Source organism: Mesoplodon mirus, assembly GCF_964341445.2.
Source record: "Mesoplodon mirus genome assembly, chromosome: 12".
Lineage (NCBI taxonomy): Eukaryota > Metazoa > Chordata > Mammalia > Artiodactyla > Ziphiidae > Mesoplodon > Mesoplodon mirus.
Window position 1 is genome coordinate 49368639 of NC_138988.1, and position 12820 is coordinate 49381458.

The 12820-nt window shown below is 44.6% G+C and overlaps 1 protein-coding gene across 2 annotated transcripts in view; it reads right to left on the reverse strand.

Moving 5' to 3' along the window:
• Positions 1 to 104: 104 nt before the first annotated feature.
• LRRFIP2 (LRR binding FLII interacting protein 2) overlaps positions 105 to 12820 on the reverse strand; it is a 122200-nt gene continuing 109484 nt past the window's right edge. The window contains exons 21-27 of one of the 2 annotated variants that reach the window (XM_082637805.1): positions 12630 to 12731; positions 12219 to 12351; positions 10227 to 10276; positions 5159 to 5279; positions 2551 to 2630; positions 1867 to 1971; positions 105 to 1427 (exon numbers count right to left, since the gene is read on the reverse strand). In XM_082637805.1, the coding sequence (XP_082493931.1) occupies positions 1317 to 1427; positions 1867 to 1971; positions 2551 to 2630; positions 5159 to 5279; positions 10227 to 10276; positions 12219 to 12351; positions 12630 to 12731 (702 nt within the window). In that variant the 3' untranslated portion in view covers positions 105 to 1316. The remainder of the gene's footprint in view (positions 1428 to 1866; positions 1972 to 2550; positions 2631 to 5158; positions 5280 to 10226; positions 10277 to 12218; positions 12352 to 12629; positions 12732 to 12820) is intronic. The other variant, XM_082637804.1, reaches the window with a different exon arrangement.

The following is a 12820-nucleotide window of genomic DNA, read 5'->3' on the forward strand; positions in this document are numbered from 1 at the left end:
TGGCAGGTGGATTCTTAACCACTGTGCCACCAGGGAAGCCCCTGGTTTCCATGTTTTAAACACAAAGAGCTAATTATTCTAAAGAAGGGAATAATTATTAGAGATTTTATTCATATTTAAGTTAACTTTATTACCTAGTTTCAAGTCTAATTTTATCTTATGTGGCCTTAATTCATTAGACTTTCCCCCATACTTTTTCCGTGTAAACACATTGAAGATACAATAATCATTTCCATAAAACCACCTCAATTCTGAGAGCAAAAGAGAATCACAAATACTGTAACATGGCTACGACTCGATGATAAAATCCTCTTAAACTGGGTGCCTTTAAAGATGAAACTAAAGTTCTTAAAAGAAATTCTATATTCCAGATTATTTTTCCTTAAGGAGATTATTTTAAGGAGAGAAAAGAGGGGCGAGCTAGGCGGGCATGATTGCCAATGACTAGTTTTAAAGGCTCCTCTAAGAAAATGAATGTGTCAGTAGCCAACTGTAGTCAGCAAAAGGGTGTATTTAATAGAATCTTCAGGCCGACTTCCCACCTGCCTGGCCTGCCCTGCCCTCCCTCCCTCCCTCCCTCATTGGGCTGGTCTGAGGTTTCATTCCACAGATGAGCAGCAGATGAAATACTTTTCAAGATACAGCACAGTTGATGTGAAGACTAAGGACCCTACTCTTACTTTAAGAGTACAGGCCTTGGACTTCCCCTGCCCCATGCAATAAAGCCAGTTTTATATACACTCCCCATATCTTTTTCTAACATTTTCTTATATAAATTTAAATATCTTACAAAAAAAGGCTTTTTCCTCCAAACATATAAATTTGAGTGAAACATATATTCCCCACCTGTGAACTTGTTTCTTCACTAAAATATAAATGCTACCTGATATTAAGGGTAAATGTCTTTTGACCACTGGAGATCACTGAAGTCTGAATTGCACTGTGGAGAAGGCACTTGTGTTTTCTGAGGTCTCCAGGAAGTACCTCGGTGAGCGCTGAATCGCTGTCCTCCAGAACCCGTGCCAAAGCCTCCGAGTGCCCAGTCACTGAGGCAGCTGGGGAAAAATGGTGAGTAAACTTGATTCTAAAATTATGGAAATAAAAAATAATAACGGCACGGACCAGTTCTTAGTCTAGAATCAAACTACCAACAAATCCAAAGTGTTCATGAAGATTCAAACCTGTTTCATTCTCTCATAAATTATAAAATACAAAGGTGGCTATTTTAATGACAAAGCTCAAACAGTCCTGAAAGGGGTTTGAGTGGACGAAAGATCAGTCCTTCCGGGCGGGGCCCGGGCGGCAGGGCAGCCTCCCTATTGCTGGGCCAGCAGTGCTGTCCTGTTGGCCTTCATCTTCTCCAGCCGCTTGGCCAAGTGGCTGTTGGTCATCTCCATCTCCTCGATCTTGTCCAGTGCTGTTCGTAACTGGAGACAGGAAGAGCTCGGTCACTTCACATGGTCAAAAACGAAACCCAGCGCTACTTTCCTCTCCAGTTTCTGGGAAGTGGAAGCACTGCACGTGATCCTGCAGTTGCATTGTTTTTCAGGCAGCCAGAGGTGTTAACCAACGGTGCTGAACATTAATCACAGAGAGGACATAGAGAAGCTGGAGAAACAGACCTCATCTAAAACAAAAACTCTCCTTTTTCTTATTATTTAACCAAATAATAAAAGTATCTGACCGAAACATAAAAGTAAATGGCAGTCACCGTGTAGATCAGAAACCAACACAGAACAGTGACTCCATTGCTGTTTCACTAAGACTGGAGCCGGGATTAAATTCCTTATGCAGCAAAGAATTTTATCTCCAAAGGATTTTTTCTTTTTAGGCAAGTATTCCAAGAAGCATAATAAAAGCAAGTACCTCTCGTTGTAGCTTCCTCTTTTCTGCTTTCAGTTCATCCTCGACTTTCTCCGCATTCTCAGCAGCGGTTTTATATCTCAGCACCTGCCCCTCCAGGCGGCTGATCTGTAAATATGAGAACATAGGCACTAGGAACCACCACTTTTTTGCAGCTAAGATGGAAATACAGTGTCATGACAGATTCCAAGTAATCTAACACTAACAAATACCCTCAGGGTAAGTCAGAAGTCCTCTCAGAACTCAACTGCTATTTATACATCTAGAACTGTCCCTAGAGAGGATGACAGCTGTAGAGTCATCATAGGGCCAATTTCCCATGTTAAGTTTTATGACAACCATATTGTTTAAAAGCCATAGTAACATCGCAGGAGGGAGACTCCCCGATAGACTTTCTGAAGTGTACAGTAAGGGATTATGTTATAAATTACAATTGTCTTGAAGGCTCTTGAAATAGCTACAAGAAACAGAATTATAGCTTCAGTCTCATTCATTCATAAAAAAGGCTGAAATGCCCTGTCAGGTGTTCTCTGCTGGCTTTTCCACTTTAGGGCTTTTATAGAGATTCAACTGCAAAGGCAGCTCAAAAAACCTAGGCATTCATGGGGTTAACCACTGAGATGCAGGAAGCAGATGTGTTGTAAAAGGGACATAAATCACTTGGTACCATACACAAGAAGGACTTACACTTTGCTCCAAGGTGGTTATATCCTGTTCTGCTTTTGAAAGCTTAAACTTGTATTCACTAATTTGTCTGTTGGCATCTCCTAGAACAGAAGAGAATAATAAGCTATCTCACAGAGGTGAAGGTGTGAACGTGAGGCAGTGAGGCCCCCTGCAGCACAGGAGAGGACCGTGCAGAGGAAGAAGACAAAGCACAAATGCACACAGGCAACTGCGGTATCTCCTGCAGCGCAGTTTCTGGCGCATCTATGCTATAAGAAGCTCTAGCACGCTGCAACAGCATTTTAGAAGAAAATTCTCTTTTCACGCCATGATGTGTGCAGGCAGAGGTTTAAGCAAGGAGCCCTGTCAGCGCAGCAGGGCCCCTGCCAACCTTACCTGCAGCCCCATGGCCCAGGGAGCCTCTGTGCCCACGGGACCGGCCCCCCCACTCTGGTTTCCCTGCCCCCAGCCCTGCACCTTCCCATCTCCCCAGGTATCCTGCTCCCCCCACGGCCCAAGTGCCCTTTTCTCCCCACCTCTGACCTAAGTCTAACCAACCTTTAAGGTCCTGCTCAAGGTCCTGCTAAATTTTCACCTCCTTCATGACTCTCCTTAGTAACTCTAGCTTCTCCTTCCTTTGTTGCATTTTTTTGGACTCTCTTTTATGACATCATGCTTTCCTAACATTATATAGGTATGTAAGGACAGGGGCCCTGTTTTGGCTTCTTGAAGCTACCTCTGTTTCTAGCCAAGTGCTTTGCACGTAATGTACACTTAATATTTACTGAAATAAATGCTTTTCAGTAATATGTTGTGATAATGTGCTAAGGATAGAGCTATAAATCATTAGCTGTATATCTGACCTAAGAAGCAAACCATTTAAAATGAGAAGCTTAGAAATGCTGGGGGAGAAAAATTCCAGCAATCCAAATTTAACAAAAATCACTTTGAACTAATTACATTGTAATAGGAATCATATCATAAGGCTTGCAGGAGATAAACCAAATCTACCCTACTTAAGAACTTTTCTACTTTTCCATAAAATTAAGGTTAAAACCACCTACATAATCTTTAATGCAAAAGGTTTTTCTAATTGGGTAATTACTGTCACCCTAAAAGTAATGTGGTTATAAAAGCCTCTCCCCAAAAGCCATTTCTGGTAGTGAAAGAGAACTTACTCCCATTTCTGGGCCTAAAACTGAAGCTTTAGGATATTGTATTATCAAAATGTGCTGCTTCCTTCTCACCAAACCACTCATTCCTTCCTGTTTTCAAAAGTATAAATCCCTGGTCTCAGCCATTTATTTCATGCATGTTCTGAAATTCCATCCCTAAACACTATGCTTACAGCCAAGACAGCTGTCCAGAACTGAGAGTCACCAGGTTCCTGTCCCGGCCTCCGGCGCAGGGGAGCTGCCTGCTTCTGTCGCTACATGCCAGGCCCAGCCCAGCCCAGCCCGGCCCTGCTCTGCTCACCTGGGTCACAGCCCCACCCCGGTCACTTGCCCTGCCTGCCACAGACACCAGCTCCGTCATGGTGCCTGCTCTGGGAAGATGTCACACATCAGTGCACACCCATTCCTCCTCAATATGATGATTCCTTTTGAATTTGCTGTTTCAGGCCAAACTCTTCCAAATCTGCGCACTGCCCTCTCTCTAAGACTGTTGGCGGCCACTGGACTGTTTTGGTCACTATCACAACGTCCTGACTAGTCAGCCTACCTTTTGTTATGCCCCTCTTTTCATCTACCCTCCACGCCAAATTGGTATTTCTAGAACAAAATATTTATCAGGAACTATATCACAAGGGTTCCAATTGATATCCAATAGAGGAAATTATACTAACCTCAAAAGTTAGTAGTAATAAGTTAGTTTTAATAAGCCTGGTCCAAAAAGGCTTGTCTGTTTGGCCTAACTCAGAATACTTAGATGAAAGGGACATGGAATAACCAATATTTTAAAATAAGTTATCAGAAAAGCCTTATTCAAATTGGAAAACTAGAGTCTCCCCTGTGTGATTATACATTATCTAACTGTATATGAATGGCTGCTAAAATCTCCCCGCTGTGGGGATTACTGTGAAAACCGTAGGCACTTTAAAATAATATGGGGTCAAAAGTAGAAAGGCAGAAAAACTGAAATAATTTGGGTAAACTGAGGAGGCTTACTTTGTGGCCTTGGTTTAAATTCCATCTAATAAAGATTAATTTGGGTTAACAAGACTACTTCTGGGAAAATTCTGAAACTACTCCAGGGTAGTGTGAGTTAGTTCCAAATATATCCCTCCAGTTATCTAAGATAAATTCCATAGAAAAACATGTCATTAGGAAGGGTGCTTACAGATGACCCAGGGATGTGGAAAAGGATAGTGTCATAATGTCACTATTTGCAAAATGTTCTAGAAATCACTTTGCCAAGGAGCGGGGGGAGCATTACCTCTCAGGCCTTGTCACCCCAGGAAGCACACAGCCTCGTAGAAACCTCTTCAGTTCCATGACTGCCCAGAATGGCTTTTCTAGTCCAGCTGAGAACTAACCAGTCTTCAGAACCACAGGCTCTAACAGCCTGCTCACAACCACGCCCCGGACACCCCCACGCAGGTCAGTGGCAGCCCGGGGCCCAGCCTTACTCTGCATTTCGATGAGCTGCAGGTCCGAGCCGTTCTGCAGGCCCGCCAGGTCACCTGCTGTGCCATCGCTCCTGGAGCACTTCTGCCGTTCCTCCTCCAACTGCAGCTTCAGTTTTCTAATCTGAAGAGGAAGTAAAGGCTTATCCGTGAGATCCAGTCTCATATGAAACAGGTGCTTGGCCTGGTGGCCATATCTTAGAATAAGGCCACAAATCATTCAGAAACTGTTTCCTGGAGTGCCTGCCATGGGGTACGCTGTGGTCAGGTGCTGGAGATGAGGTACGAACTAATTATCAAAAGGAGCAAGCCCCAGGACCAGGTGTCCCAGTTAAAACAGCCGTATTTTATTATTTGTGTAGGTCTGTGGAAAAGTACATCTTAGGGGTTTCTTTTTGTTATTATTAAAAATGGAAAATTCATGGGCAGTTAGAAGTTTCTTATTTGGAGTTAGGTTAAATATTCTTATTTAGAAAAAATGTATACAGAAATAATTGGAAATATATTTTTGAGTTCGGCTACATAATCTACCTTATTTTACCCAAAGTAAAGGCCATTCATAGCAGCTTATTCATTAATAGCCCAAAACAAGAAATAACTGAAATGTCCATCAAGAGAAGGATAAGTAAATTGCGGTCGATTTATACAATGGAATTACTACTTAGCCAAAGAAGGGAACCTACTACTAATACGTGCAGCAACAAGGTAAATCTCAAACTGAGTATATGCTGTGTGAAAAACTCCAGAAAATGCAAACTGAAGGGACAAAAAGCAGATCAGCAGTTGCCTGGACAGAGGGAGGGAGCTGGGAGGGGAAGGAAGGTTTACAAAGGGACACAGGAACTTTGGCGAAGTTATGGATATTTTCACCATCTTGATTGTGGTGATGGTTTCACAGGTATTGCTGTGAGTTAAACTGTCCCCCCCAAATTTTTATTTTGCAGTCCTAAGCCCCAGTACCTCAGAATTTGACCTTATTTGGAAACAGTCACTGTAGAGGCACTTAGTTGAGATGAAGTTACACTGGAATAGGGTGGGCCCCTAGTCCAGTATGACTGGTGTCTTTATAAGAAGAATGCCACATGAAGAGACAGACAGACACAGAGGGAAGATGTGCTAACACAGAGAATGTCATCTACAAGCCAAGGGACCCCAAAGATGGCCAGCAAAATGCCAGAAGCTAGAAGAGAGGCCTGGAACTGACTTCCCGTCACAGGCCTCAGAAGGAACCCACACTGCTGACACAGGGCTTCTCACCTCCAGACTGTGAGGTGAGAGGACATTCTGTTCTACGCCACCCGGTTTGTGGTGCTTTGTTATGGCGGCCCTTGGAAACTAATATTAGGTATGTACATCTGTACACTTTAAGTATGTGCAGCTTACTTTATGCCAGTTATAACCTAATAAAGGTTTTTTTTTTTAATTTACAAAATAAACTAAAAAATAAAATTAGGAGGGACTTTGGGTTGGGAAAAAAGAAGGCCCAGTTGGAGACAAGGGTCTCACATATGGAAAATAAGATTAGACGGACAGAAATGAACTACATGCTGAGGCCTCTGGTCCACCCTCAGTTCCCAAACTGCACACCCAGCTAGGACTGTAGCTCAGGCACAGGACGGGATCTCTCTCTTTACAGGACGGGATCTCTCTCTTTACAGGATGGGATCTCTCTCTTTAGAACTCTCTGACTAGCCTAAAATAAAAGACCAACATAACCACATCTAAGGTTCCCAATAAGACACCCAGCCACATCAAGCTTCACAGAAACTTGGACGAGCCCTACCCACAAGCTTAGAGCTGCCCACCAGCATTTTAGTCCTCTACTTTTAAACTGAAGACCAACTAAATATACATAAAAGAACATCTGGAAGGAAACAAACTATGCAGATAGAAAAAAAGAATCAGGAAGCAAACCAACCAGCCTATCAATACCCTCTGAGATAAGTGAAAATATCTGCATCCTTGAAATGACTGCAGAAATAGAAACTCAATAAAAATGAGAAGATATAGTTGAGAATATCTTTTAGAAAGCAGAACAAATGAGACAAAAAGGGATGGAAAAACATGAGAGAAACAATAAGAATATCTGTCCCGAGGTCTAATCCCCCTCACCACCCCCAAATCAGAAATCAAAGTGTTTCTCCAAATGCCTACAACTCTTATCATCAGAGATCCAGGAAGGAGCACAAATCAGAGTAAGTCTGCCCACTCCTACAGGGGGCCACCTCTGGACCAAGACCAAGCATCCCTGCGCCTCCTGCGTCCTTCATCATCAGGGGTCAAAGGTGAGTCTGCGTGCTCAGAGTTCCAGGTGGCTTCCCCAGCTGTCCTCGGCTCCATCCACAGGGGTCAAAGGGAAAGCTCAGCACTCGGACCAGGTCTGCCCCTCCCCTGATGGAGAAAGGGTGAGCTGGGCACTGGGACTAAATCTGTGCTTCCCAGACAACTCTGCCCTTTCAACCACGACATCACTATCTGCCTCGGGTCAACCGGGACTAATCTCATCATCCCCATCATTCCTGTTCAATGTCCACCTCGAAAAGGCTTGTCCTCCCTTTTCCTGCACTCCTTCCCAAAAGGCCCGGTACAAGCCCTACTCTGTCTTCATCTCCTCACCTTTCCCAAAGCCTGATACTCTTGCACTGCACCCTCTGGACTATCCTCCACCCTCTCTGTGCATCCCCATTACCCCATCCGTGCTCTAATAGAGACCTGCCCTCCCCTGAGGGGCCTGCTTCCTCTGCAGCCTGGCTGTCCTTTCAGCCCTCCTCTCCCTGAGCCTGAGAATGGATCAGGTTTCTTCTTGCATTCCTTGCTGTTACAAACTCTTCTCCCTTTAGCCTCCCTGAATTCCTAATGCAGTTCCTAATCGCATCGCTTCAGATTATAAGTACTAACCCCCCCTCATCATTGCCATCTCCCCACTCTTTCGTCACCATTTTAGCTCCTAACTCACATGCTCTCCATGCTACTCCTGCCTTAACTGTTGGCAAATTCAAAATACATCTAAGTAGGATCTCTCCTACAACGGATCTCTAGTTTCTGGAGCAAGGATCTTGCCACCTATCCCACCTTGCCCTCAGCCTCTCGCTCCCACCGTCATATACTAGATCTCACCACTAGACAACAGCAGTCCCTACTGAATTCAGTTCCATGTATCTTCTCTAACCACTACTCTTGATCTTTCCAGCTCATTCTCTCTGGACCCAACTCCAAAAATCCTTCAACCCCACTGGCACCTATAGTCCACTGTTTTCCATCTTCTCTCTGCTGTGCCTTGATGTCTTCCTGGATTTCCCTCAAACCTCCTTACCCAGTTTAATCTCCATGTCCATCATCATCACTCTCTCGCACAAGCCCTCACTTCCTCTGCCCTATTATGCTCACCTGGTAAAATCTCTCTACCCACTCCATGCCTATACCTATGCAGCTACATGTGCCTGGAGAAGCACACACAATAAATGCATTCATGCAAAACTCCAAACCACATCACTGAAATCTCAGAACCCTAGGGAGAAAGGAGAGTATGGTACAAGCTGCCAGAGAGGGAAAAACGGGTCATAGACAAAAGATCAAAAATCAAAATGTCCTTGAAATTCTCAATAGCCGTGCAGGAGGCCAGAAGACAATGAAGCAATTTATTTAAAAAAAAAAAAAGTTCTGAAGAACCTAGGGGCAGGACAGGAATAAAGATGCAGATGTAGAGAATGGATCTGAGGACACTGGGAGGGGGAAGGGTAAGCTGGGATGAAGTGAGAGAGTGGCATGGACATATATACACTACCAAATGTAAAATAGATAGCTAGTGGGAAGCAGCCGCATAGCACAGGGAGATCAGCTCGGTGCTTTGTGACCACCTAGAGGGGTGGGATAGGGAGGGTGGGAGGGAGACACAAGAGGGAGGAGATATGGGGATATATGTATATGTATAGCTGATTCACTTTGTTATAAAGCAGAAACTAACACACCATTGTAAAGCAGTTATACTCCAATAAAGAAGTTAAAAAAAAAAGAATGAAAATGATTACTATGAGGAATTCTATACCCCCATCAAACTGTTAATCAAGTAAGAGGACAAAATGAAGACATTTCAGTCCTGCAAAGTTAAGAAAAATTTATAGCCCCAAAACTCTTTCCTCAGGAAGCTACTGGGGGATGTACCAGAATAAGAGAATGGACACAGAAGGAGGGAGGCATAAGATGCTGCTCGAGCCTGGAGCACAGGCAAAGGAAACTCTAGATGATGGTGAAAGGTGGTCACGTCTCTGTCCCGGGGGAGCGAGCCTCTAAGTTCACAAGGGGTGAGTCAGATGCACCAAGAACCAAAAGAGATGGAACTGAGGGAATACTTGATGCATCTGAAAACACCAAGAGTGGACTGAAACGACTATTGGAGAGTCCGCAGCTAGATTAGTAACAAATACATAGGAAACCAAGCAAATGACAAGAAAAACCACAATACTAACTTCAGGCGAACTAAGGAGTTGTGAAGGAGATGAATCCTAGAATGCTCCATGGCTCCACTGTGAGCAGTGTTTACAGAGTCCTGATAACGTAAACAGACTGGAATCTCACTGCTCCTTTATTAGGAGGATGTGGGGATGGAAAGTATACATGCGTGTGGTAGGGAGAGGGGATGAAGGAAAGATAAATCCTTACGTCCCATAGAGGGATGTCAACAGAGCAGCCTTAAACAAAACAATCAAGAAGCAACATAAGCATGTTATATAGAAGCATACAAGGGCGGTACACACAAGAATCAGCTAAAGGAACCAAACGGGATGGTCGGGGCTGGAGGCGGGGAGAGGGCAGGGCAGGGCACTTCTGTCTTCAGAACAGGCTTTTAGAACTATTTGACTCCTTAAACTTCGTGTCCTGTAATTTTATTTTTAAAGAACAGGAGACAACAAAGATGAATTATCTTTTTATCCTTCAACCCTTACTTGAGTAGTGATGTTTGAAACAAGCACATTTCTTTCTAGTGTACATTTTAGTTTGCTAACATTTTACCATATGATTTAGTCAGTTACAATTAACATCCCCTTCCAATGAGAAGAACACCTTTCTTTACCTGTGATAGTAGCTCTTCCTTTTCTCCAGCAAGTTTTCGTAGCCTTACATCTAAAACAAATGAAAAATTTGTAATGTTGTAGTATATAAACAATTTAAAATAATTCTTCAAATTCACAAACAGCAAACATTATCTGATAAATAGTTCATAGCTCTGAATATCAAGACATGAAGGCTTTAATGGTGAAAGGAAAAGTACTTAATTACTCAACACATATTTCCACACAACTGATATTTATCAGGGCACTAAATAAAACATTTGCTCCCAAGAGCAGTGATTTTCCATCTGAAGACAAAATGAAGTACAAAGATCATTTCCTTGTCTCAAAAATTTGCAAGTTTTACCAGTAGATAGACAACTCGAAGCCAAGGGTACTCCCACAGGCTCTTAAGCCCTTAGCAGGAGAAAACAAACTATGGGAGAGCAGGCAGGGGCTAAGAATGGGCCTGAGAGGGGTGCTGGAGCAAAGAAAACAGGAGCACAATGATGGAAGGAGGAGAGGCCCACAGAGCTCGTCAGGGGAGGGAAGGGGACCAACTGTAAGGTGTGGGCCGTCAAGAGCCATCTGAGGGGCTTCCCTGGTGGCGCAGTGGTTCAGAGTCTGCCTGCTAATGCGGGGGACACGGGTTCGAGCCCTGGTCTGGGAGGATCCCACATGCTGCGGAGCAACTAGGCCCGTGAGCCACCAACTGCTGAGCCTGCGCGTCTGGAGCCTGTGCTCCGCAGCGGGAGAGGCCGCGATAGTGAGAGGCCCGCGCACTGCAATGAGGAGTGGCCCCCGCTTGCCGCAACTAGAGAAAGCCCTCACACAGAAACGAAGACCTGACACAGCAAAAATAAATAAATTAATTAATAAACTCCTACCCCCAACATCTTAAAAAAAAAAAAAAAAGCCATCTGAGGCTTGGTAGTAGGATTGCTAGGGCTCGCTCCTGGCCTGAGGGGAGGGCTGCTTCTTCCCAACATGCATTAAAATAGGCCCCTTGGACACCTACAGATGAGTTTTTTACAAAAGCACCTGACACCCACCCAGCACTCCCCACAATCCACCAAGGTCATGGCCAAATGTTTCGGCACCTCCCATCAGGCAGAGAAAACCATGTGAGCTGCCCGTGGCAGTCTATTCCCCATGGCAGCTCTCACTCACCTTGCCAGCATCCTCTGCTTTATCAAAGTGCTCGACAGTTACACTTCCAGAATTCTGTACGTTAGAGAATGTGCCCTTAAAACGTTTTTTTGGCTGCCCTCCCCCCTTTATATTATAGTATATCTATTCTTCTAGGAAACCTACATATATATGAAAATAAGACAAAGAAGGAAAAAAGATCATTTTTTTAATATAAAAGTGAGCTGATGATATAGTATCTACTTGTGCCATTCTTCTTCTCTAGAATAGGAATCTTAGTGGAGGCAATAGATGGGCATCTGAGTGGTTTCCTGAGACAGGTGTCATTAGGTTCTCAAGGGGTCAAATTTAAGAGGCTTAGCCCTTAAGAGGCTCAGAAGCCCTGCTCTGGAATAACACTCCTCTGATATCTTCTTGGTTGTCTGTTTGTTGCCTTAAGAAATGTAGTGGCAAAGAGCTACAGAATCCTGGCATGAGTAGCAGAACAGAAAACCAGATGCTCCAGGAAGAAGAAACTTACATGTACTCTGGAAGCTGCTGACCAGCCCACTGGTTCCCCCGGATGGATGTGCTGGATTATCTCTTTGCAGAAGGTTGTATTTAAGTGAAAAAGCAACATGTATACACCCACAGTGCTTCCAACCAGGGGCCTTACAGTTACACTTACTGCCTGTCAATGACCCCAATGCTGGTTTCCCAAGGTCAAGGATGTCTGAAGACAGTATGCCCAGATTTCTTCCCGTTAGGGATCTAGATAAGGCTCAGACAGCCCTGATGTGTTTTTCTTTTCCAAGAGAGGATGTGAACAAGCTGGAAGTCCAAGAGGACAGCATTAATCCAAGTCAATACAGTGGCCAGTGTCTTACCCAGTGGCCCTTCTCCCGCCGACTCCAAGACCTGAGCAGCTTCCTGAGACACAACAGTGATGGCTCCGACTACTGGCTCCTGGTGGACGTCACCGTTGGGAGTGCCGTCGGGGATGATGACTAAGCCATGTTTCTGCGGAGAGGAAGAAACCCACCATGACAAAGAACGGCCCCCAACGAAGGAGGACACGGTAGTGAGGCAACTGACCCTGCGACAACACATGCCTGTCACGGGAACACCTGGTCAGCACTAGCTACACGGAATCTAGCTCTGCAGAGACAGGACTCACACCTACCAAATCTGGGCTGAGGAGTGAACACTGTGCTTTGTATTCAGGCTGGAAAGAGGACAGGACGGAAGGAAGGAGGAACAAAGCAGTGAGGGCCTGGCGCGCGGGGGAGCTCACGTACCTCTCCCGTCTCCACTGCTGCCTTCAGCTCGGCCAGCTCCTCTCTGAGCGAGTCCCGCTCACTCCTAAGGCAGCCAATGTATTCTTTCTGTTTCTCTAGGGCCTGGTTTAGACAGGGTAGCAAGAGAAAGAATGGCACAGAAAAAGAGCAAGTGAAAGGTAGCAGAGAAGTACCTAATTCAAATTCAAAAA